This window comes from Natator depressus, chromosome 28 (assembly GCF_965152275.1).
Source record: "Natator depressus isolate rNatDep1 chromosome 28, rNatDep2.hap1, whole genome shotgun sequence".
NCBI classification, from domain to species: Eukaryota; Metazoa; Chordata; order Testudines; family Cheloniidae; genus Natator; species Natator depressus.
In genome coordinates this window covers 2,193,114-2,218,273 of record NC_134261.1, presented here as the reverse complement: position 1 = coordinate 2,218,273, position 25,160 = coordinate 2,193,114, and the positions used below count along the sequence as shown (strand labels likewise).

The 25,160-nt window shown below is 62.0% G+C and overlaps 1 protein-coding gene across 1 annotated transcript; it reads right to left on the bottom strand.

Moving 5' to 3' along the window:
- Positions 1–1,872: 1,872 nt before the first annotated feature.
- Positions 1,873–23,706, bottom strand: LOC141979005 (DNA-directed RNA polymerase II subunit RPB1-like). Its single transcript, XM_074941453.1, is given in 32 exon segments — positions 1,873–3,029; positions 3,113–3,262; positions 3,389–3,502; positions 3,854–4,040; positions 4,705–4,908; positions 5,362–5,544; positions 6,068–6,172; positions 6,284–6,384; positions 6,755–7,001; positions 7,089–7,313; positions 7,460–7,474; positions 7,476–7,639; positions 7,642–7,665; positions 8,451–8,556; positions 8,870–9,041; positions 9,514–9,697; positions 10,224–10,284; positions 10,286–10,453; positions 11,261–11,464; positions 12,269–12,363; positions 12,939–13,107; positions 14,246–14,455; positions 14,564–14,774; positions 15,033–15,157; positions 15,627–15,759; positions 15,875–16,095; positions 16,535–16,696; positions 16,866–17,147; positions 18,293–18,466; positions 19,313–19,449; positions 19,779–19,911; positions 23,557–23,706. Coding segments are annotated over 32 exon segments (5,913 nt in total). The 5' UTR covers positions 23,647–23,706.
- Positions 23,707–25,160: the final 1,454 nt, after the last annotated feature.

Sequence of the window (25,160 nt, the reverse complement as noted above, 5' to 3'; positions counted from 1 at the left end):
CCCCCCACTCTAACCGCTGGACCCCACTCCCCTCCCAGAGCTGAGGAGAGAACCCAAGAGTCCTGGCTCCCAGCCCCCTGGCTCTAATCTCACTCCCCTCCCAGAGCCAGGACTCCTGGGTTCTGTCCTGGCTCACCACTCCCCCCCCCCCCCAAACCACTGAACCTCACTCCCCTCCCTGAGCTGGGAAGAGAACCCAGGAGTCCTGACTCCCAGCACCCCTCCTCTAACCCAGCCCCCACTCTCCTCCCAGAACCAGGGACAGAACCCAGGAGTCCTGAGATTTTTTGGTGTCTGGAACGACCCCCCCCTTTTCCCCTGCCCCCCACTCTGCACAATCTCTCCGCCCCACACATCCCCCTTCTATGAAGCCAGCCCCCTATGGGAGCAAGGCCGAGCAGTTTAAGGCGCAGCCCTGGTCCCTCCAGGGACAGGGGTTCAAATCCAACCCCTGCCAGGAGCCGGCTTGCCCCCCTGCCCCTGGGGATTCAGCCTTTGCCCGCAGCCAGGTGAGGGGAACGGCTCCTTGCACGGTGCCCAGCCTCACTGGTGCCAGGCCAGGCCGGTGCCCACCGCCTGCCAGCCCATGGGCACGGGATAGTGGGGAGCGCAGCTGCCTTCCGAGCAGTTGTCCTGGGTTCGATTCCCAGCCCGCCTGAGACAGCTCCAGTCCAAGGCCCCTTTCAGCCCTGCTGCAGAAGGCTGGAGGGGGAGGCTCCTGCTGTTACCCCTGGGGAAACTGAGGCAGTAAGAGCAGGCACGAGGCGCTATAAGCACAGAACTCATTCCTGACACACAGGGGGGTCGCTGAGAGCCAGGACACCTGGGTTCTCTCGCCAGCTCTGGGAGGGGAGTGGGGGCTGGTGGGTTAGAGCAGGGGGAGTCTGGGAACCAGGACTCCTGGGTTCTCTGCTCAGATCTGGGAAGGGAGTAGGGTCTGGGGGGCTAGGGGTGGGGCTGGGAGCCAGGACTCCTGGGTTCTCTCCCCAGCTCTGGGACGGGCATGGGGGCTAGTGGTTAGAGCACAGGGGGGTGTCTAGTGGGCCAGGACTCCTGGGTTCTAGCACCCGCTCGGTTTGCCCACCCCACCCCCTGCTTACAGACACAAACGCACCTTGATCAAAATTACTAAAACGTTTATTTCCCTCACAAAGGTACAGTTATTTCTCCCTCCACACAGGGAAGTCAAACTTAAGACAAAAAAAAATCATAGAAGCTGCGGGGGGGTCATTTACAATCGGTTATTCACCCCCCGGCATGGGTGGGTGGAAGGGGGGAGCAACCGAGACACCCCCGCCACACACACACAAACAGCGCTAGAGGGAAGTTTGATTAAAAGTCCAGAGCAATCAGGCGTCCCCCGTAACCGTCCCCCGAGACTTTCTACGCTGGTTAAAATCGGCTCTCACGTCGCCGGGGCGGGGGTGGGGGGGATATGAACCGACACCTAACAAAACAAACAGCTCCGAGCGCCGGGAGAAAAGGCTTAAACTAAGGTAACGAAACGCCGCTCGCAGCCCTGGCTGTATCACGCCACCCCGCTGGCTAGGTAGTCTAAATGCATCTACAAAGAGAATTAAAACAGGAAGCACAATCTTGCCCTGTTTTTTGGGGGGTCATGAATCCATGCCCCCCCATATTCCTGCCCCCCTTGGATTGCCCAGTAAGGAATTTAAGGGGGGGGTCATCCCCCCAGTCTACCCCAATGGAGATCAGACACTCCTGGCCCCTCGTATTTCCCGGGGTGACCACCCCCCCAAAAAAGATCAGACACTCCTGATTGCAACAGGTCTCCTCCCTGCCCGCCCACCCCCCCCCCATTTAATTGGCTCACGCGCCCCCGCGCTGCAAGGACGCAGGCACGCCGCCCCCTCAGTTGTCTTCGTCGCTGTCGTCGGGGCTGATGGCCGGGCTGGTGAGGCTGTAGGTCGGCGAGGTGGGGCTGTAGCCGGGCGAAGTCGGGGAGTAGGTCGAGCCCTTGGGCGAGGTGGGGCTGTAGGTGGGGGAGGTGGGGCTGTACTTGGGCGAGGTGGGGCTGTAGGTGGGCGAGGTCGGGGAGTACTTGGGGGAGGTTGGGGTGTAGACGGGGGAGGTCGGGGAGTAAGTTGGCGAGGTGGGGCTGTACTTGGGGGTTGTTGGGCTGTAGGTCGGCGACGTGGGGCTGTACTTGGGGGAGGTGGGGCTGTACTTGGGGGAGGTGGGGCTGTACTTGGGAGAAGTCGGGGTGTACTCAGGCGAGCTGGGGCTGTAGGAGGGGCTGGTCGGGGTGTACTTGGGGCTGGTCGGGCTGTAGCTGGGGCTGCTGGGGCTGTAGCTGGGCGAACTGGGGGTGTAGGTTGGCGATTGCGGGGTGTAGCGGGGACTGGAGGGCGAGTAGCTCGGTGATGTCGGGCTGTAGCTGGGACTCGTCGGGCTGTAGCTGGGAGAGGTGGGGCTGTAGTTTGGCGAGGTGGGGGTATAGTTGGGGCTGGTGGGGCTGTAGCTGGGCGACGTCGGGCTGTAGCTGGGGCTGGTGGGGGTGTAGTTGGGGGACGTCGGGCTGTAATTGGGGCTGGTCGGACTGTAGCTGGGCGAGGTGGGACTGTAGCTGGGGGACGTCGGGCTGTAGCTTGGACTAGTGGGGCTGTAGCTAGGCGACGTCGGGCTGTAGCTAGGGCTAGTGGGGCTGTAGCTAGGCGACGTCGGGCTGTAACTGGGGCTTGTTGGGCTGTAGCTAGGGGACGTGGGGCTGTAGCTGGGGCTGGTCGGGCTGTAGCTAGGGCTAGTGGGGCTGTAACTGGGGCTGGTTGGACTGTAGCTGGGCGACGTGGGGCTGTAGCTAGGGCTGGTCGGGCTGTAGCTGGGTGACGTGGGGCTGTAGCTGGGGCTGGTCGGGCTGTAGTTGGGGCTGGTGGGAGAGTAGGAGGGGGACGTGGGGCTGTACGAGGGGGACGTGGGGCTGTAGCTGGGGCTCTGGGGCGTGTACCCTCCGGGCGAGCGGGGCTCGTAGGCCGGCGACGTCGGGGAGTAGCTGGGAGACATGGCCCCACCTGTGGGGCAGAGGAAGAGGCGCCGTTAGAGGCGGGGGAGCACGCCGGGGGGCGGGGAACACGGGCCAAGCCCCGACACTCACCTGGCGATGGGACGTAGGGGCTGGAGGGCCCCGGGGAGCCGGGCGAGCCAGGGGTGGGGGACCATGCCGGGGAATAGCCCGGGCTGAAACCACTGGCATCGGAGGCGGCGCTGGGGGAGAAACCGGCAGCGCCGGGGGTCATGCCGCTGCCTGTGGGGGGCGACAAAGAGGGGCGGGTTACCAGAGTCAATTGCACCCCCGACTGGGAGTAAGGGGGGGGACAGCAGAACCGATCCACTGCCCACAAAGGGATAACTCCACCCCCCCTCCACGCACCGACACTCGGGGACCAGGCTCCATAGGCCGGGGTGGCCCCCAGGTTCCAGGGGGTCATGGCAGGCGACATCCCCCCCATGGGGCTGGGGGCCGAGCCGAAGAACATGCCGGTGGCTGTGGGGAAAGAGAGCAAAATGTTAGAGCCGACAGGAGCAGGGTAACGGAGGGAGAGAGGCCAGCCCCCCAGCTGGGCAGGAAGTGACCCCCCCCCACTGCCCCCCAAAAGCCATCCTGGCTCCCAGCCCCCCTCCTCTAACCACCAGCCCCCACTCCCCTCCCAGAGCCGGGGAGAGAACCCAGGCGTCCTGCCTCCCAGCCCCCCTTCTCTATCCCACCAGCCCCCAGAGCCGGGGAGAGAACCCAGGCGTCCTGCCTCCCAGCCCCCCTTCTCTATCCCACCAGCCCCCAGCCCGCTCCCAGCACCGGGGAGAGAACCCAGGCCCCCGGCCCCCGGCGGGTACTCACGGACGCCCACGCCCAGCCCGGGGATGTTGGTGGGGATCTCCATGCCGTATTTGCACTTCTCGGCGTCCAGCAGCAGGTCGAAGCAGCCGGTGCCGGCGGGCGCCAGCTGCCCCAGCATGATGTTCTCCGACACCCCCTTCATGGGGTCGCTCTCCCCATGGGCCGCCGCCTCCATCAGCACGTCCACCTGCAGGGGGTGGCAGGGAGCCGGGGGTCAGGGGTGGAGCCAGGAGCGCCCCCCACAGCGCCCCCTGCTGGGAGAGGCCAGGGCTGGAACAGCCAGAAGCTCCCCCCACAGCACCCCCGGCTGGGACTGGGGTAGCCGGGAGCCCCCCCACCCCAGCCAGCATCCTGCCCCACTCCCCACAGCACCCCCTGCTGGGAGGGGTTGGGACTGGAGAAGCTGGGAGCATCCCCCACAGCCAGAGCTCCTGCCCCACAGCGTCCCCTGCTGGGAGAGGCCGGGACTGGAGGAGCCGCAAGCTCCCCCCACAGCACCCCCTGCTGGGACAGCCCAAGGCTGGAATAGCCAGGAGCTCCCGCACAGCCAGCCCTCCTGCCCCACAGTGCCCCTGCCGAAAGGGGCTGGGACTGGGGTAGCCAGGAGCCCCCCCCCCATAGCCAGCCTCCTGCCCCACAGCACCCCCTGCCAGGAGAGGCTGGGGCTGGAATAGCCAGGACCTCCCCCACAACCAGCCCTCCTGCCCCACAGGGCCCCCTGCTGAAAGGGGCTGGGACTGGGGTAGCCAGGAGACCTCCCCATAGCCAGCCCCCCTGCCGGGAGAGGCCGGGGCTGGAAGAGCCAGGCGCTCCCCCCGCACAGCGCCCCCTGCGGGAGGGCCCCGGCTCACCGTCTCCTCGAAGGAGCACTTCATGAGGGGGCCGGTGTCCTGGCGGTTGACCCCGTGCCGGGTGATGGCCATGAGGTGCCCGCGGCAGGTCATGGTGTCGCACAGCAGCGCCAGGTGGCGGTAGTTGACGTAGGAGCCGTCGAAGGAGATGACGTGGTAAAGCTCCCGCTCCAGGGCCTTGCGCACCGCCTCGATGCCCAGCACCTGGGGGGGGGGTGAGGGTCACCAGAGCCCGCCGAGCGTCGTGCCCCCTCTGCAGGGGCGGGCAACGGGCCCAGATACTGCAGGATCTCCCCCCAGCCCTCCCTGCTGTAACCCACCAGCCCCCACTCCCGTTCCAGAGCTGGGGGGAGAACCCAGGAGTCCCAGCTCCCAGCCCCCCCCTGCTCGCCCCCACTCCCCTGCCAGAGCCAGGGAGAGAACCCAGGAGTCCTGGCTCCCAGCCCCCCTTGCTGTAACCATTAGATCCCACTCCCCTGCTAGAGATGGAACCCAGGAGTCCTGGCTCCCAGACCCCCTTGCTGTAACCATTAGATCCCACTCCTCTGCTGGAGATGGAACCCAGGAGTTCTGGCTCCCAGCCCCCCCCCCCGTCTAACCCACCAGCCCCCACTCCCCTGCCAGCGCCAGGGAGAGAACCCAGGCGTCCGGACTCACGGTGAAGATCTCGACGATGTCATTGGACGTGGTGCGCACGGGGTCCACATCCTTCTCGCTCAGCACCCTCATGAGGCTGACCCCGTCCGTCTCCAGGATCCACTCCTGCAGGGCCTTGAACTCCCCGTCCTCCGTGATAATGATCTTCTTCTTGTTGTCCGTCTGGGGCAGGTGCATGTACACCTGGGGGGGTGGGGGCGCAGGGGAGGTCAACGGTGCGCCCCCGGGGGCCAGGCAGGGACCCCTCGCCCGGCGCCGAGATGCGGCCACCTCTGGGGTGCCGGGGCTGTTAATCCGGGGATCCCTTTGTTGAAATGAAGCTGCTTCTGGGGTGGGGCGTGGGTTGAACAGCCGCACAGACATGGTACCAGTAATTTAGGACAGGAAGTGAAGGACATGGTGCGACTGAAGCTGCAGGGGAGGACAGGGAGTGACCCAACGGGATTCCCCCGAGACCGGGGGGGGGGGGGGGGGGCCAGGACACCGGGATTGATGTGACAGGCCCTGGGGGGGGGTCCAGTGGGGTTCACTGATGCTGACCCTGGTTTCACATCCGTGGTGGTGGGAACCGTGAGAGCGCCGCCTACCGAGCCCTTTGCCCGGCTCCTGCCGCAGAGTGCACCGGGGCCGGCCTAGCCCGGCTCTGTAACTCCCCGGCTGTGGCCCAGTTACCCAGGGTGCCCCGGGGCCGGCGGAGGCCCCTCACCTTGCTGATCTGCTCGATGCCCTGCAGCGTCATGTCCGTCAGCATGTTGGACTCGATGCAGCGAAGGAAAACGTCGTCGTCCATCTTGTCCACCACCTCCTCCTCCTGCGCCACACGGGGAGAGGGGCCGGGTTAGCTTCAGCCAGCGGCCCCCCCCCCGGTGCTCCCCCCTCGCAGCCGGGAGAGGCTGGATGCCCCCCCGCCCCGGGCACCCACCTCCTGCATCTTGTTCTCGTCGCTGTTCATGATGCGGATCCGCAGCACCAGCTTCTCCGCGTTGTCGTCATTGAAGATGCAGTTCAAGTCATCCCCGAAGCCTGCGGCGGAGAGGGGAGCCGTCAGCCGCAGCCCGCTTCCCGCCGTGGGTCAGACCCCCTTTCCCCAGAGAGCCTCCCCACCCCATAACCCATCTACCACTGTGGGGTGAGCGCCGATTCTTCAGAGGTAGGTGGGGGAAAGAAACCCCACACGGTTGCCTGATTTCCCATAAATGCTTCCTGACCCCTGTAGGTTGCAGCCTTGAAGCATAAGAGTGGACTGGAGTCTGCCTCAAATCCGAGCTTGGGGAGTGAGGAACACATCTCTGCCCCCCTGGCTGGGATAGCATGAAGGCTCCTGCCACCTCAGAGGTGTGTGTGTGTGTGTGGGGGAAGATGGGCCCCGCACATCGCCCCCCGGCCCCCTCACCGGCGTTGATCTTCTCGGCGATCTGCTCCATGGTGAGCTTGCGGTCGGTCATGTGCTTGCGGTCGAGCTCGACGCGCAGCAGCCAGGGCGAGATGCGGCTCACGTCGAAGTCGGGCATCTCGTAGTAGACGTTGACCCACTCCTGGTCTTCCGCCACCACCGTGCTCTGCGGGTTGGGGTCGTAGTAGATGGCCGTGTTGGCCGTCACCTTGCGCAGTGTCGTGTGCTCCAGCCGGCACAGGATATCCTGCGGGGGAGGGAGACGGGTGAGGGGGACCCCACACAGCCTCCCCCCGATGGCCCCCCGAGCAACGCCAGAGCCCCGCGGCGTTACCTTGGCCCGCTCGGCGTCCCGGGCGGACTGCCCCAGCAGGAAGACGGTGAGGGAGGGCGTCTTGGGTTTCTTGGAGATGTTGATGAGCTCCTTGAGGCGGGGCACGCCCAGCGTGACGTTTTTGGCCGAGACGCCGGCGTAGTGGAAGGTGTTCAGGGTCATCTGGGTGGCGGGCTCGCCCAGCGACTGGGCCGCCAGGGCGCCCACCATCTCGCCCGGGTGAGCCTGCGGGAGGGGGAGACAGCGTCAGAACCGGAGAGAGGGAGGAACCGGCCCTGGCCCCGCCGTCATCGTCCCCCGTTCCCTCGGGCGTCCCGCCCCCCATGTCTGCCCACCCGGCCCCGCCTCCCCCGCCCGCCCCCGGCGCTTACGATGGCCTGGTTGAAACTTGGACTCGATCTCGCCCAGCAGCCAGTCGAAGGCCTCCCCGCTGAGCCGGAACTCCTCCACCATGCGCCGGCTGCAGAGGGTGGAGCGCAGGTGGATGTTGAAGAGGAGGGTGGCGTTTTCCTGGGCCTGCCGGCTCAGCGGGTCGTCCCCGTTCACGATCCCAGCTTCTTGCTCAGCTCCTTCACGCCTGGGGGGGGGCAGCATTCAGACACACCCCAGGGTCGCCCCAACACCCCCGGAACCGCCCCAGGCCGGTACACTCCCCCCTGCCCTCCAGCTCCACCCACAGCTGATACACTGCCCCCTGTATCCGCCCCGGGCCAGTACACTCTCCCCTGCCCCCCGGATCCGCCCAAGGGCCCCCCAGGCCGGTACCCTTCCCCCATCCCCGGAATCCGCCCATGGGCCCCCCAGCCTGCATACTCCCCTCACCCGGATAAGATCAGAGCAGACCAGATACCCTTCCTCCCCCCGATTGGACCAGACCCCAGGCCCTCCCCAAGCCAGCAGACCCCCTGGACTGGACCTTGGGCCCCCTAGGCCAGCACCCCCGGATTGAAGCCTGGGTCCCTCCAGGCTGGCACTCCCCCGGAGCCCCACATCAGCCCACAAGTCCCCGAGGCTGGTATCCTCTCCCACCCACAGATCAGACCAGACCACTGGCCCCTCCCAGTCCGGTAGGCCCCCAGCCCTGGCACTGGATTGGACCAGAGGCTCCTCCAGGGCTGGCAGACTCTCCCCCCCCAGCACCAGATCAGACCACGGGCCCCCGATGCCTCTATCCTCCCCCCACCTGGAAGAGGCCCCCTCCAGGTGGGTATTCCTACACCCCCAAAGGTCAGACCCATTGGTCCTGCAACACCCCCCAGGTCAGTTTCAGGGTCCCCACAGAGGAACCCCCCCACTCCCCAGGCTGTCCCAGTATGCCATGGGTCCGGCTGGCCCCTCGACGGGGCCAGGGGGAGGACCCACCTTCCACCACCTTGATGGGGTGCAGGTCGGAGGGCAGGCGCGCGTTGATGTGGAAGATCTTCTGGGCGTTCCAGATCATGCGAAGCAAGTTGCAGGGCAAGACCACCTGGGGGGACGGGACAGCAGCTCAGCACATGGTCCAGTCCAGATCCAGCCCCCCCGTACCCCACTGCTGGGGGCTCAGCACATGGTACAATCCAGAGCCTAGCCCCACACTGCCGGGTTAAGAGCAGGGGGGCTGGGAGCCCGGACACCTGGGTTCTCTCCCCCGCTCTGGGAGGGGAGTGGGGGCTAGTGGTTAGAGCGGGGGCTGGGAGCCAGGACTCCTGGGTTCTCTCCCCGGCTCTGGGAGCGGGATGGGGGCTGGTGGGTCAGAGGAGGGGGGCTGGGACTCCTGGGTCCCGCGCTGACCCACTCACCTTGCTGTCGCCGGTGGGGAAGATGACCCGTAGCACCTCGCGGTCCTCGCGCATCTTCTCGAACTCCCTCTCCAGCTCGTTCTGGATGTGCGCATTGCTCAGGATGTCCTTCACCATCTCCTCCTGCAGGGTGCGCCGCAGCGCCCGCTCGTTGGTGTAATCAAACTTGAACCTGAGGGAGGGGGGAGAAGGGCCAGGAGTGAGAGCTGCGGGGGAGGGGGGTCCTCTGCCCCACACTGCCACCCACCCATCGGAGCTGCTCCCTGCACCCCCACACCCTCCCTCTGTAACCTTTCCCCACCCGTACTCCCAAATGTACACTTCTGCACCATAATGCGGCCACCTCTGGGGTGGGGTGGCTGGTGACACAGGGACCCCTCGCCTGGCACTAAGATGCAGCCACCTCTGGGGCGCAGCGGCTGGTGACACAGGGACCCCTCGCCTGGCAGAGAGGCAGCCACCTCTGGGGGGGGGGGGCGCGGTTGGTGACACGGGGACCCCTCACCCCGCACCAAGACGCAGCCACCTCTGGGGCGGAGCGGCTGGTGACACGGGACCCCTCGCCTGACACTAAGATGCAGCCACCTCTGGGGCAGAGGGGAGGCGGGGAATGGCACCCCACACACACGGCGAGGTTCGCTCACTTCTTCTCGAAGGCCTTGTTGGAGGGCTTGAGGGTGGCCAGGTTCTGGAACTCGACGCTCTCCCCGGCCAGCCCGTCCTCCCCGTACCGCAGCTGCACCACCTGGTTGATGGAGTTGCGTACGGTGGCATCGTATTTCACCATCACCGACTCCATGGATTTGATCAGCCGCCGCTGGATGTACCCTGGGGACGGGGAAAGTGGGCATCAGCGTGGGGGGGCGCCCAACGGCACGGGCACTGCCAGCTAGATACCCGCAAGCGGCACCCTGGCACCCCCATCTTCACCAGCCACAAGTTCTCAATACACAAGGAACACTGACTCCGGCAAAGGGTCTTCCCAGTAAGCGGGAAGAAGCTGTAAAAAAACGGGGAAGCTCCCCCCACAACTCGACACCCGTCTGGGGAACAAAGACTGAACCGGGGAGGTGGGTCCCAGCCGGAGGGATTTCTGGGTCGGGCCTCTGACCGGGACAGGACGGGGTCCTTGGCTGGGCAGGGCGGGAATTGGCTGGAGCCTCACCATCGAGTGGCTGGTGAAAAGCCCTAGTGTAAACTCAGCCGGGTGTGAACATTTGTGTGAGCGCAGGACCTGGAGGGGTTTTGCAGCTTGTCGCAGTATCTCAGTGAGAGAGGGGCCACCCGGGGGCCAGCCCTGCCTGCCAGGGGAGAGCACTCCCCCCCCCCCCCCCCCGCGGCGGCAGCCGCTCACCAGTCTCTGCTGTCTTGACAGCTGTGTCGATGAGGCCCTCGCGCCCACCCATGGCGCATGGCGTGGAAGAAGAACTCGGTGGGCGTCAGGCCGGCCAGGTAAGAGTTCTCCACGAAGCCCCGGCTCTCGGGGCCGTAGTCGTCCTTGATGAAGTGGGGCAGCGTCCGGTGCTTGAACCCGAATGGGATGCGCTTCCCCTCCACGTTCTGCTGGCCCACCACGGCAATGACCTGGGGGGGGAAGGGAGGGGCGGGAAAAGTGACCCCAGTGCCAACCCTGGTCCCAGCGCCCCCAAGAGCTGGGGCTTCCCCAGCCTGTCTCTTGGGGCCCCCCCCATTTCACTTGAGGTGATACCCCCTGGCCAAGCCAGGCCTGGGTCTCCCCCCTTCACCCAGCCTCCCCAAGTCTCAGCTCTCACCCATTGGCCCCGTGGGATGGATCCCCCGCACACCGAGATCAGGCTCCCCCCATTGTGCCAGGGGACTTCACAGGTCCCTGCCGACTTATCCACAGCTGGGACCGAGGGGCCTGAACAAATCCCATTCTGGGGTTCACCAGGTCCGGACAGAGGGGTTCCCCCAGTTCTGCACACATGGTTCCCCAAATCTGTCTGGGAGCTTCCATGATGCTTTTCCCGCACACCCAGCCCTATAGATCCTAAAAGAGACTGGGGACATGGTGATAACCTACCACTGGGTGGAGGGGCTGTCCCAGAGCCCCGCCCTCAACCCAGGGGGTGGGGCTGGGAGAAGGCCCCTCCCACCTTCTCAAACAAGGGCAGAGCTAGGAGAAGGCCCTGCCCACTCCCACCTTCCCAAGCCAGGACCCCTCCCACCTTTCCAACCCAGGGGCGGGGCTGGGAGAAGGCCCCTCCCACCATCCCAACGCAGGGGGCAGGGCTCAGAGAAGACCCTGCCCACTCTCACCTTCCCAACCCAGGAGGCGGGGCTGGAAGAAGGCCCAAGCCAGGGGCAAGGCTGGGAGAAGGCCCCTCCCACTCCGTGGGTTCTAGCCCCAGCCAGGCCGGCAGCACCCACCTGCGAAATGTTGATCTTGGAGCCCTTGGCCCCCGACACCACCATGGATTTGAAGTTGTTGTACTCGGACAGGGACTTCTGGGCGGAGGAGCCGGTCTTGTCGCGGGCATCGTTCAGGATGCGGTTCACCTGGTTCTCGAAGGTCTGCCGCAGCGTGTTGCCCGGCGTGGGCTCCAGCTCGTTGTTGTGAGCCTTCTCAATCACCTGGGGAGCGGCACGGGGTGAGAGGCGGGGGCCCCCAAAACCCACCGCCAGCCCTGCTCCCCACAGGGGCCTCTGGTGGGCTGATCCCAGCCCCCGAAACCCAGTCTCCGTGTCCCTCCACTGCCCCCAAACCCAGCCCCCCGGAAACCCCGATGCCCACAGCCCCGGAAACCCAGTCTCCGCGTCCCTCTACTATGCCCAAACCCAGCCCCCCTGAAACCCATCCTCCACCCCCCTCCACTGCCCCCAAACCCAGCCCCCCGGAAACCCCGATGCCCACAGCCCCGGAACCCTGTCTCCGCGTCCCTCTACTATGCCCAAACCCAGCCCCCCCGCCCCCAAACCCCAGCCCCCCACAGCCGCCAAAACCCAGCCTCCACACCCTTCCACTGCCCCCAAACCCAGTCCCCACATCCCTCCACTGCCCCCAACCCTAGCCCCCCTGAAACCCAGCCCCCACAGCCACCAAAACCCAGTCTCCACGTCCCTCCACTACCGCCAAACCCAGCCCCCCCAACCCAGCCCCCCCAGTCCATCCTCAAAACCCCTCTGCCAACCCCCATACCTAGCCCACCGCACCCATCCTCCTCCGTCCCCCACAACCCCCCAAAAAACAGCCCCACACAACCCAGCTCCACCACCTCCCCAACCCTCACCCCAAAACCCAGCCTCCCAAATCGCAGACCCCCCACAACCCATCCACCGTGCCCCAACCCCAGACCCCCACTGCTCCCCCCCTCACCCCAGCACAAAGGGGCCAGGCTGGCTCCCCCTTCCCCAATCCCGCCCCCCCATCCCTGGCACCTCTATGACATCCTGCTTGGCTTTCTTGATGGTGTTCTGAATATCCTGGTATGTCTTTGCGTCAGCGATGGAGTCCCCAATGCCGATGGTGTGACCTGGGGGCGGGGGGGGAAGGGGGAGAGAGAGACAGAGTCAGACCCGGTCCCCCACCCCCCGGATCCACCCGTGGGGGGGGTCTGGTCTCCCAAGGCTCATGACCCACCTCCAGGAAGCAGCCGTTAGGATAGCGCTGGGAGCCAGGACACCTGGGTTCTTTCCCCAGCTCTGGGAGGGGAGTGGGGACAGGTGGTTAGAGCAGGGGGGCTGGGAGCTGGGACTCCTGGGTTCTCCCCCCAGCTCTGGAAGGGGAGTGGGTATTAGTGGTTAGAGCCGGGGGGGCTGGAAATCAGGGTCCTTCCTGACATCGAGCGATCCCCCTTTGTCTCGGAGACCGGAAGGCGTCCAGTGCGTGGACTATCTCTGTGCCTGACGGGGCCCCGATCTCTGTCTGGGAGGGGTCTGTGCAGTCCCCCCACCCAATGGGGGATCCCTGGTCACCCCCGCAGCACCTGGCAGCGGCCAGTTCCTTTCTGCAGGAGCCCTGTCGACAAGGAGCCGGAGCACGGCACCTGCTCGGGGGTGGAAAGCTGCCTCCTGGGGCACAAGGCAGGGGGGCTCCCCCCAGACTCACCCTCGATGAGCAGCCAGTTGTTGATGACAGTCTGGATGTTGCTATAAAAGAGGCGGGTGGTGTCGTGCCCCATCTCCAGATAGGAGATGTGCACCAGGGAGCCTGCCGAGGTGCCGAGCGATTTCTTACACAGGATGCCCATGATCAGCTCCCCGTTCTCCACGATCACCTGGCAGGAGCGGAGCGGGACAGTCAGATCTCGTCCACGCATGGGACGTTGTGAAGCTTGGCTAGGCCGAGGAACCGGGTGGAATAGAAACCTCGCAAGAGACAGCCCTATGCAATGGGAACTGTTGATTTACTAAGGGAATCTGCTTTGATCTGTTCGCTATCTCCGATCATCATTTAAAATCCACCTCTCGTAGTTCAATCCAGTTATTTTTCGTTCGTTTCAAAAGCAGTGTATATCTCCTGCCACGTGAGGGGGGGTGCATTTTCTGAACTTGCGCGATGCAGATGGTCTTATACAGCGCAAGCTAATATAATTTGGGGTCACAGGTGTCATGGAGTGTGGGGGAGTCAGAGCCGTGCACTCCCCACTCCCTGCAATTCACTGTGACTCTCAGACAGCCAGTAAAACAGAAGGTTTATTAGACAGGAACCCAGTTCAAAACAGAGCTTGTGGATACAGAAAACAGGACCCCTCAGTCAGGTCCATCTTGGGGGGTAGAGAGCCCAGACCCCAGTGCGTTTCCCCAGCCAGCTCCAAACTGAAACCCCCTCCAGTGCCTCCTCTGGCCTTTGTCTCTTTCTGGGACCAGGGGTCCACCTGATCTCTTTGTTCTCCAACCCCTTCAGTTGGCACCCTGCAGAGGAGGGGGCCAGGCTATCAGTTACCAGGAGACAGGGTGTCAACCATTCTCTGTGCAGACACCATCGCACCTGCCCTCTAGGGCTCTACAACAATCACACACCCTTATCCCACCACCTAGAAATGTAAGAAAAACATAGGGGAAACTGAGGCACCCCCCCAGTAGTCAGAGAAAACATTAAGAACATTCCCACTTCATGACAGCAATTCATATAAAAAGCGGTGTACATCGCCGACACATGAGGGAGGGGGCGCATTTTCTCAGCTTGCGCAGTGCAGATAGGGCTATACAGCGCAAGCCAATATAATTTGGGGTTCACACGCACAGGAGCGCTGCGCATCCCCTACCTGAGTTCTTCCACAGAGAGCCAATTGGAGACTCTGTGTGATTCGACAGCTGGGGATCTGCTGAGAAGGGGCTTGAGAGCCTGGCACAGTGAAGGGAGGGCTCAGTGGCACCCCGGGGGGAACCCATCACCCTGTCCCGGGCAGGTACCTTGGTGTCACCGGGCGAGATGTGCTTGTAGGGCCCGCTGTCCTCGTCATCGGGGTGGGTGCTGTGCGTGCGGATGCAGTTGATGTGGCCCGGGATGATGAGGGAGAAGATCTGTTTGCCCGTCCAGAGCGGGCGGGGTTTGAGGATGGCCGGCTGGGGCACCTTGCCGTCCCAGGTGGACAGGAACATCAGCAGGTTCATCACCTCGCCCTGGCGAGACGGGGGGGAGGAGGGGAGTGTCAGGGGGGGAAGCTGGCCCAGCCCTCCCCTGGCCCAGCACCCCCCAACCCCGGGATTCGCGCACGGCCGCCCGCTCACCCGCTCCAGGAAGACGTCTCGCTTGGTGAACTTGCGGACGGCCGTGAGGGTGTCCTGCACGATGCCCATGACAGGCCGGTTGGACTGGGGGGTGACGATCATGCGGGGCACCATGGCCAACTCCTGGATCTCCGCCCGCGTCTCCAGCGACTGGGGCAGGTGCAGGTTCATCTCGTCCCCGTCAAAGTCAGCGTTGTAGGGGGTGGTCACGCTGTGGGGGAGGGGAACGGAGCCCATGAGGGTGGGGAATGGCACCGAATGCTACGGGGGTGGGGGGCTCTGCCTGGCAGATCAGCCCCTCACGGCAGCCGGGGTCACATCAGGGCTGGGTTAACAGACCCGCAACACTGCACCTGCACCCACCAGCTTGGGGGGGCTCCCACACACATGGGGGGCACAGGGCCACCCGGATCAGGGGGATTGAAAGCTCAGGCGGGGAGGGGAGGGGTACAGCCCGCGGCCCCCACACCTGAGGTTGAGGCGGAAAGTGGACCAGGGCAGGATTCGCACCCGGTGCCCCATCATGGACATCTTGTGCAGCGTGGGCTGCCGGTTGAAGATCACGATGTCTCCGTCACACATGTGCCGCTCCACCTGGGGGGGGGACGGGGGGGAAGGGTGTGAGTGGGGCGGGTCACCCCAGGCAGCCAAGTGACCCCCGCCCCGCAGACGCCGCCCCTCCCCCCCAGCCTCCTGTCCCCAGAAATCCCATCCCCACACCCTTCCCCAGTCAAACTCCCGAGACTCCTCCCCCATCCCCATCCCACCTGCCCAACACACTCCTGCCCCAGAGACCCCATCCCTCAACCCCCCCCCCCCGCCCCAGAGACCCACCTCCCAACACCCTTCCCCCAACCACCGCCCCCAAAATCCCCTCCCCCAATCTGAACCCTCTCCATCGCCCCCATTTTAAGGTATTGAGACCCCCTCCCCACCAGGGTCATGGGCAGGTTCTCTGACAGACCAGGGAAGTGATTGCCCCGAGAGCCAGGCATTGCCCCCATCCGGGGGCACTCGAGTCCCCCCTGGGCCAGGCCACCCCCTGGGCCCCAGCCGCTCCCACCTTGTAGCCGATCTGCAGGTGGAGGTCACTGGGCTTGGGGTGGAAGCGCAGGTCGATGCGGTCGCTGTTGTCTCGGATGATGTACTTGGCCCCCGGGTACTGGCTGTTACCTCTGCGTACCAGCTCCTGGAGCCTATGGGGAGGGGGGGGAGGAGGAGAGGCAGAGATGTTAACGGGGGGGGGGGGGGGGTGCTGGTCCCCCCTCTCCCCCAGCCCCGCCACCCCCCCGGGCTCGCTGGCTGCCCCACCTGTCTATGTTGAAGGGCGTGACGATCTCAGCGAAGGTCATGTTGGCCGCGATGGAGCGGGGTACCCCCACCTGGTCGATGGAGAGGTTGGGGTCCGGGGTGATGACCGTCCGGGCGGAGAAATCCACCCGCTTCCCCATGAGGTTCCCCCGCACGCGCCCCTCTTTCCCTTTCAGCCGCTGCTTCAGGGACTTGAGGGGACGCCCCGATTTCTGCATAGCCTGCCGGGGGAGAAAGGAGGGGGTTAAACTGGGCTCGGACGCTCCCCAAGGGCTTGAGCAATGGGTAAAGCAGGGCATGCAGGGACCACCCTCATCATTAACGTGGCGGTGCCGCCCACCAAGACTACAAGTCCCAGCATGCAACGCTGGCCCTCAAGCCAAGCCAGAGACTATGAATCCCAGCATGCACTCCTGCACCTTGGTCCAAGTGGCCCGGCAGGGACACCGCTCTGCAGGCAGCTTTTCATTACAAGCCATGCCAACGATGCCCAGACATATGGTGTAAAAGCCCCAGCACGCAATGCTTTCTCATTGGCTGAGCAGAGGAGCAGGACTATGAAGACGACAAACCCCAGCATGCACCAGGCAGGGGCACAGACTACAAAAGTCCCAGCATGCACTGCACGGCTCCCAACACAGCTAGGAGAGCCGGGCTCACCCGGGGCAGGCCGGGCAGCTCGTTGTCCACCATGGTGGCCACGTGGAACTGCAGCAGCTTGACGTCCTCGGCGATGACGTGGGCGGCCGCCCCATTCTGCTCATTGCGCCGCAGCTGGTTGTTGATCTTCACCACATCCGCCAGCTTGTGGGTCAGATCGTCCTGAGAGCGGGGGAGACGGTGGGAGTCAGGGAGCGGCCCAGCACTGGGAGAGAACCCCGGAGTCCAGGCTCCCAGCCCCCCCCCCCCCCCGCTCTAACCCACCAGCCCCCACTCCCCTCCCAGCGCCAGGGAGAGAACCCAGGAGTCCCGACTCCCGCCCGGGGCCAACCTGGTTCCTGGCTGAGCCCTGCATGACCACAGCAGGCCGGACGGAGAGCGGGGGCACGGGCAGGACGGTGCAGATCATCCATTCGGGCCGGGCGTACTTGGGCTCCATGCCCAGGATGAAACACTCCTCGTCCGAGATGCGCTTGAAGATCTCGTGCACCCGCTCCGGGCTGAGCAAGATTTTCTTCTCCTGCGAGTCCTCGTTGACGTGTTTCCACTCAGCGTAGAGCTCCAGCCCGGTGCGCCGGATGCGGGGCTGGTACCGCCCGCAGCCGCCATGACCCTGCAGGGGGGAGGGAGGGAGGGAGTCCCGGTCAGGATGAGTGTGGTCATCCTATTTGTATGAATGTATCACTCTTGTATCTGAACCTAGGAATATAAAATATAACTCTGACGTCCTATTGTAATTATGCAAAGTGGGGGCCATTAATGGCCGTTTGGAATCTTGATGGCTCCCATTAACCAGGGCAATTGACTGTAGACAGCTGCTTACTTGTAAGTCGTCCTGACATGTGATCACATCACCTGGTACTGGAATCCATCTTTAACCAGGTGCTTTTCCATTTAGAAGGAGGGGGTGGGGACCCAGAGAGGGACAAAGGATTCCCGCCTCGTGCCAAAGCTATATAAGGAGGTGGAACAGAACCAAGGGGGCTGCAGTCATGAGAAATCCCCTAGCTACCACCTGAGCTGGAACAAGGACAGTACCAGGGGAAGGACTGGGCCCAGACTAGGAAGGAGTCTAGTCTGTGAAATAAGCTTATTAAAACATCTCTGAGAGTGAGATTTACCTGTATTCAATTTCCTACTATATTAGGCTTACACTTCCGCGGCTTTGTTTTATTTTGATTGGTAATTTACTTTGTTCTGTCTGTTTTTACTTGGAACCACTGACATCCTACTTCTTATACTTCATAAAATCACTTTTGCTTATTAATTAACCCAGAGCAAGCAATTAATTCCTGGGGGAGCAAACAGCTGTGCATCTCTCTCTACCAGCGTTATAGAACGTGGACAATTTATGACGATTTAGTTGGGGATTGGTCCTGCTTTGAGCTGGGGGTTGGATTAGACACCTCCGGAGGTCTCTTCCAACCCTGATATTCTAGGATTCTATGAGTTTAAGATGTATAAGCTTTATACAGGGTAAAACGGAATTATTTGGGGTTTGGATCCCATAGGGAGCCGGGTATCTGGGTGTTGGAGACAGGAACACTTCTTAAGCTGTTTTTAGTTAAGCCTGCAGCTTTTGGGGGACATGGACCAGACCTGGGTCTGGGTTTGTAGCAGGCTGGTGTGTCTGGCTGAACAAGGCAGGGTTCTGGAGTCCCAAGCTGGCAGGGAAAACGGGCTCAGAGGTAATTCCAGCACATCAGGTGGTAGTTCCCAAGGGGGTTTCTATGACCCAACCCGTCACCCCCTCTCTACCTTCTCCTTGGTCAGGTCCTCGTCGCCATCTGTCTGCTCCACCCCGAACTTGTTGTCCATCTCCTCCCCGCCCTCGCAGATGTTCTTGCCTTTGCAGAGGTCATAGACGTGGGTCAGGCGCTTCTTGGGCTGCCCCTTCGACTTGCCCAGGATGTCCTTGATCTTCGGGTTGTTCTGCATGGGGGAGACGCACCGGGGGGTGACCCAGGGACCCGCAGATGCACAGTGAAGGGTGTGGCAAGGTGGGTGGGGATGGGTCTATGGCAGAGGTCCCCAAAGTGTGGGGGGCATGGAGAAACGTCCAGGGGATGGCGGGGAGGGAGTGCCATCTAGCCCCTCCCTGCCCCCAACTTTGGTGCAGCCCCAGCCCCCTTACTCCTGTCCATGTCCCCCACCCCACCGCTGCATTCCCGCTCCTGGCCTCAGCCCCACCCCCAGCTGCAGCTCCAGCCCCCTTACCTCATCCTCATTCCCCCATCCCATCTCCGAGCCACATTCCTGCCCCTTGCGAGGCTTCGCCCCAGCCCCCTTACCCCGTCCAAGTCCTTACCCTAACCCAGAGCGGCAAATCTACTCCCAGCCCCGGCCCGACCCTCAGCCTCGGCCCCCTTACTCCTGTGCACATCCCCACCCCACCCCAGAGCCTCCCAGTCCCAGCTGCAGCCTCAGCCCCCTTAACTATCTGCATCACCGCTCCCTGCCAGGCATGGACAGAGGTAACGGGGGGCGTGACCCTCAAACGTTTGGGGACCGCCAGTGTATGGTCTTATAGAGGAAGTGGGAACGGATGAGGGACTCATTTCAGGGTGGGGAGGGGATGATTTCCGTTGGGGGGGTGCAATCAAAGCGGGGACAATTGTCCTGGGGCCCCGAGCGCAGCGAACCCCCCCCCCCCCACTCTGCCCCAAAAGTCTGTGTAAAGAAATCGATCCAGCCGGGCAGGGATCAAGGGTGGCTGGAGATCAGAGGGAGGCCTACAAGGGGGAGGCCTGGCCTCCGTGGGGAGTCGGATCGGCTCACCGAGTCCACCAGCAGCTTGGAGCAGAAGAAGCAGACACAACGCAGCACCTTCATGGTCTTCCCCAAGAAGCCCACGTGGAAGACGGGCTTGGCCAACTCGATGTGGCCAAAGTGGCCCGGGCACTCGGTCATGTTCCCTGCAGGGAGAGCGGCCCCCGGTGAGCGCCGCGGCCATGGCACCCCAGAAACACCGATGCTGGGGGCACCCCCGCGCCACGGGCTGGCGGGCAGCCAACAGCACTGGTCAACCAACGCAGCAGGTGCCTGCCTGGGAACGTTTGGGTTTTGGGGTGTACAGTTCAGGGGGGCACGGAATGGGGCCTGCCCCCTCTAGGGGTCGCCAGCTCCCATCCGGCCCCAGGGCAGGGACTGGCTGGTTCAGGGGGGCAGGGATCTCAGCCCCCAGGGGACACCAGGCTGGCATCTCCCCCACACCGCAGTCAGGAGAGAGGTCTTTCGGTCTTACCCGCACACGTCTGGCACCGGCCCGTCTTCTCGATCACTCCTTGCCGGGGATCCATCAAACCCCCCAGCTTGGGGCGGCCCCCCTCCGTCGTCTCGGGGTACTTGATCCCCCCCTCCGTCACTGACATCCGTTTCTGGGAGGGTGCAAAATGGAAACGGAGGGTCAGGCTTGTGCAGGAAGTGGCACCACACACAGGGGAAACTGAGGCAGGTGCCGGAATGGCAGCAGGGTGGGCTGTCAGCCTGGGTGACGCTGCATGTGGGGGGCTTCTGGATTATCAGAAGCCCAGGATGTTTCATGATGGGTCCGACCTCTATCCCAACATCCTGTCTCCAGAGCTAAATGCTGGATTTTGCCCTGGGGCTAAATTTCTTAACCTCCAGCAATGCCCGAGAGCAGGACATTTTACCCCTTTGGTTTGCATCCTTATGAAACCCGGGCTAGGATTCCTGTCAACACCTAGCAGTTTGTAAAGACTGCCTCCATTTCATGTGGCATGGAGTTCCACAGGTTAATTTGCATTGTTAAGCCTCCCACGCCCCGCACCAACCTATAATTAACTCCAGGCTTTAAACCTGCCAGGGCTTTCAAACTAAATCAGGTCAGGATCTTCAGAAAGCTAAATCTAGTGGCTCCTGGTAAGTCCTAAAAATGAACCTAAAAATGAAGCTGTGTACAAACTTCAAAAACTCAACTCTGGGTTTCTGACTAGTTCTTTTGGTTACGATTTTTCGACTTGCCTTCGCTTGCAAACCGCGCTTAAAAATTACTGCACCGGGAAAACGGGTGATCAAACCATTTCTGATTTTTGAGCCGGTTGGCTTTTCACATGGCCAATGACACTAGCAACCGCGCCGAGAAAAACCAGTACAAAATGTTGAAATGTGGCAGGAAGATGACAAAATTTGGCAGGATTTGAGGAGAGATACAGCACTTAAAATTACTTGGAATTGATTTTTAAAATCAATTGGTAGCATCACTTTCAACTGAGCGTTAATACGACATTGTGCAAACCACATCCAAAAATGTTTCGAAGGAATTGAACCAGAAATATTAGCACCATGATTCCCTGTCTACCTTCAGCTCCATCCCCCGTGTATTAATCTCTGCGCACCAATGCAACCTGCGTGAAATATCCCCCCGCCCCCAAATAACACCACAACAGTGTCACAAAGATCTACGTTGCTCCCAAAGCCTGGGAACAAACTGCACAAAACACCCGATTTCGCCCCGACCGCCGTACATCTGTCTGTCCCCGCCTGTATTCCACAGCACCCCCCCATTATCTCAGTCGCAAGTATCCCCGTTTGTACACCCCAAAACTTGGCCCCACTTTTCCACACCCTCAATTAGGTTACTAGCCACAAGTATCCTTCACCTCCACACCCCAGTCATGTCATGCACCCTGTCAATTTCCCATACCCCATAGCTGTTCTGTGTACCCCAAGTCCAGTGTATGCACGCCAGGGTGGATAAAAAGTAAAAAAAAAAATCAGATTTTTTTAAAATTTAAATCAAACTTGTTTGATAAAAAGTTTGAATTAAGATATATTATAGCTCAAAGACATCTCATCATGAAATAGGGATTATAAATCCTAATTCTATAGTAGGAAACAATATATTCAAATCATGTTTAAGAAACATTTTGTAAATGATTTCCAATAATTCATGGATTAGGGACCCAATCTTATGGGGTTCCAGGGGCTTCTGTACCGATTGTTGACGTTAATCTTCCTATCTACCCAATTGGACTCAGTGCTCAGTCTAGAAGATACCATCAGCGATGCTTAGTTTTGAAGTTCTCAGACTGTGGATTTGTGTCTCCAGAGGTAACATGCTTGTTAACAGCAAAAATTGTTTTAAACAAATAAATATATAAAAGGTGAGAAATAACAGACCTCAACCCTACTGTCCCTCTGCAAGTTTGTGTAGACCGAGTCAATCCCTTACCTCTCTCTAAAAGTGCAAAGTTTTAAAAAGTTCAAGGTTGTTTGGGGCGGAATAGATTTGGACAAGAAGTCTGGAGATCAATGTGAGAAGCGAGGGACATAGGCTTGTTTTGTTAAAATATTATCTGTCTGCTGTTGAAGAAAAAAATCCAGACTACTTAAGGTCGTTGTTTTAGTTAACTAAAACAACTGAAATGTCTGTCTGGTGATGTTCTCCTCCTAATACAGCCTGGCAAGAAAATCCTCCAAATATTAATGATTAACCTGCTGTATTGGAGATAGTTCACCTCCCAGTGACTTCATAAATATCTCCTTCAATTACCTTTGATAAATGAAATAACCAATTATTCATTTACTGATATAGCCGTAAAACTCCTCTGAAAAGTTTTCCAAATAAATCACTGTTTAAAAATGTACCGTGTAACCCTTCTAAAAATGAAACCACATCTATCTCTGCGTTGTGAAGAATATGTATTAAGGTTATAACAACCAAGAATGCGCTTTTATGCAGAAAACCGTGATTAAATCGAGTCTTCCTGACTACTAATTTAAATCAAATCCACTTCCACTCCCCAAACCTGCTCCTTTCCCTGCAAACTCACATTCATCCGCTCCCCGTGTAACCCAACTCCCCCACACGCATGGCACACCCCCCTAAAGCTTGTCACCCCAAATGTATTGCATATGCCCTATTTATAATGCAGACACTACCAAAGAGGCCTCGGGTCTCTGTGATCTTGTTACATACACCCCCCTTGCACACTGCAAGGGCCCCACACGCCCCCTCACTGTGCATAGCACCCCCCCATGGTCGCTCACTCCAATGCACCCCCCCCAACAGCATCACTGTGCAATGCAGGCCCCCAAATAACACTATGCTCTGCAGTGTACCCCTATTTCACTGCACAGCCCCTCACTCTCTGTACCCCAGGTGCACTGCAGTTCCCACAATCCAGCAAGTCCCCCAGCAGCACTACATTGTGTAATGCACCCCTCAGTGCAATGCACAGCATCCCCCCTCCAATGCACCCCCAAACATTACATTTTGCACAGCCCTTGCACACCTTCACACTGTGCAACGCACCCTCCAGTGCAATGAACTGCTTCCCGCACTCCAATGCGCTCCCAGATACCACTACGCTGCGCAATGGAACCCCTAGTGCACAGCTCCCCCAAACCTCCAGTGACCCCCCAGACATCACTATGCTGCGCAATGCACCCCAGTACCATGCACAGCCCCCAACCCATGCACCCTCAAATGCACTCTCTAGTGCAATGCACAATGCACCCCCAGATACTCCACTGTCATATGCCCCCAACCTCCCATACACCCCCAAATAGCACTGAAATGCACTCTCTAGTGCAATGCACAACCCCAGCACACCCCCAGAGAGCACTAAGCTGTGCAATACACTCTCTAGTGCAACACACAGCCCCCAATCCCAAGGCACCCCCAGACACTCCACTGTCAAATGCATTCTCTCATGCAATGCACAGCCCCCAACCACCCAGGCACCCCCAAACAACACTCCAATGTGCAATGCACTCTCTAGTGCAATGCACAACCCCAGTGCACCCCCAAACAGCACTCTAATGTGCAATGCACTCTCTAGTGCAATGCACAACCCCAGTGCACCCCCAAACAGCACTCTAATGTGCAATGCACTCTCTAGTGCAATGCACAACCCCAGTGCACCCCCAGAGAGCACTAAGCTGTGCAATACACCCCCAGACACAAACACTGTCAAACGCACCCCCTAGTGCAATGCACCCCCCATGCACCCACGCTGTGCCATGCACCCCCCCCCCCTTTGCCCCCGGGCACCCACCATCTCATCGGGGCTGAGGATACCGAACTGCACGCGCTTGATGGTGCGCAGCGGGCACGCGCTGTCCCCGGAGGGCGGCCCCCCGTGCATGGCGGATCACGTGACGCGGCCGCGCGCCGCGGCGGCCTCCTCCGGCGGCAGGAACCGTCTCCCCGCGCCGCCCCCTCCGCTTCGCGGGACCGGACCGCTTGCCCCCTCGCTTAACCGGTAGGGGGGCCCCTCCCACTCGACACACACCCCCGCCCCCCCGCGGGACCCGCACGCGCGACCCCGTTCGGCCGCCAGACCCCTCCCTCCGATCCGTCCCCGGCGCGCTCCTCAGCGCGACTGAGCCGCGAGCGCCCGGGAGCCGCCTTATATAGCCTCGCCCCCTCCCTCCCCCCGCCGCGGGGAGGCCAGGGCCAGGCGGCAGGGGTGAGCACGCACGGGAGGAGGCGTGGTCACGCACTGGAGGGGGCGTGGTCACGCCTGAGACGGAAGCGGTGGCGGGCGGGAGGGAGGAAAGAGGACTGAACCAAGTGCAAAAGCGGGGAGGGGGGGCAAAGCCCGCTGTTGTGTGAGACCCTCCATGTGAACTTTGAGGAGGGGATTTTTTTCCCCCCCGTTTACTCGTAAAGGAAGGGCTTGGTACGTCCCGGAATGACCCATCAGCCCCGTCTTTTAACTAAAATAACAAACCAAAACAAATCTCCCCCTCTCCGGTTGTAATGGTACGTGCTCATGACTAATTAACCGCTTCTATGAATGATTCATGAGGGCAAGTGAATATGTATGAGTCAAAAGGCGGGGCCGGCCGGAAAAGGCCGGAGATGGCCGAGCGCTGCGCCAGCCGGGGAGCCCGCCCGCCCGGCATGGGAGCGAAGTCGAGGCTCGGAGGGCGGCGGCGCGGGGGGAGGGGTTCGAACGCTCCGTGCGCGGCCCTGCGGAGCCAGGGGCCTCGCGTGAGCCGCCGGCCGGGGCAGGCGCCCCGTGGCCCGGACGCGCGGGCTGGGAAAGGCCGCGGCTTGGGCCTGCGCCCGGAGCCAAATCCCAGCGCGGGCCCCGGGGGGATCTGGGGGCGCTGCCCGGTTAGGGGCCGGGGGGGGATCTGGGGGCGCCGGGGGGGGCGCTGCCCGGTTAGGGGCCGGGGGGGATCTGGGGGCGCCGGAGGGGGCCCTGCCCGGTTAGGGGCCGGGGGGGATCTGGGGGCGCCGGGGGGGGCGCTGCCCGGTTAGGGGCCGGGGGGGATCTGGGGGCGCCGGAGGGGGCCCTGCCCGGTTAGGGGCCGGGGGGGGATCTGGGGGGCGGGGGGGGGCGCTGCCCGGTTAGGGGCCGGGGGGGATCTGGGGGTGCCGGGGGGGGGGCGCTGCCCGGTTAGGAGCCGGGGGGGGCGGTCCCCGGTTAGGGGCCGGGGGATCTGGAGGTGCCGGGGGGGGCGCTGCCCGGTTAGGGGCCGGGGCGGATCTGGGGGGCGGGGGGGGCGCTGCCCGGTTAGGGGCCGGGGGGGATCTGGAGGTGCCGGGGGGGGCGCTGCCCGGTTAGGGGCTGGGGGGGATCTGCGGGGGGCGCTGCCCGGTTAGGGGCCGGGGCGGATCTGGGGGGCGGGGGGGGGCGCTGCCCGGTTA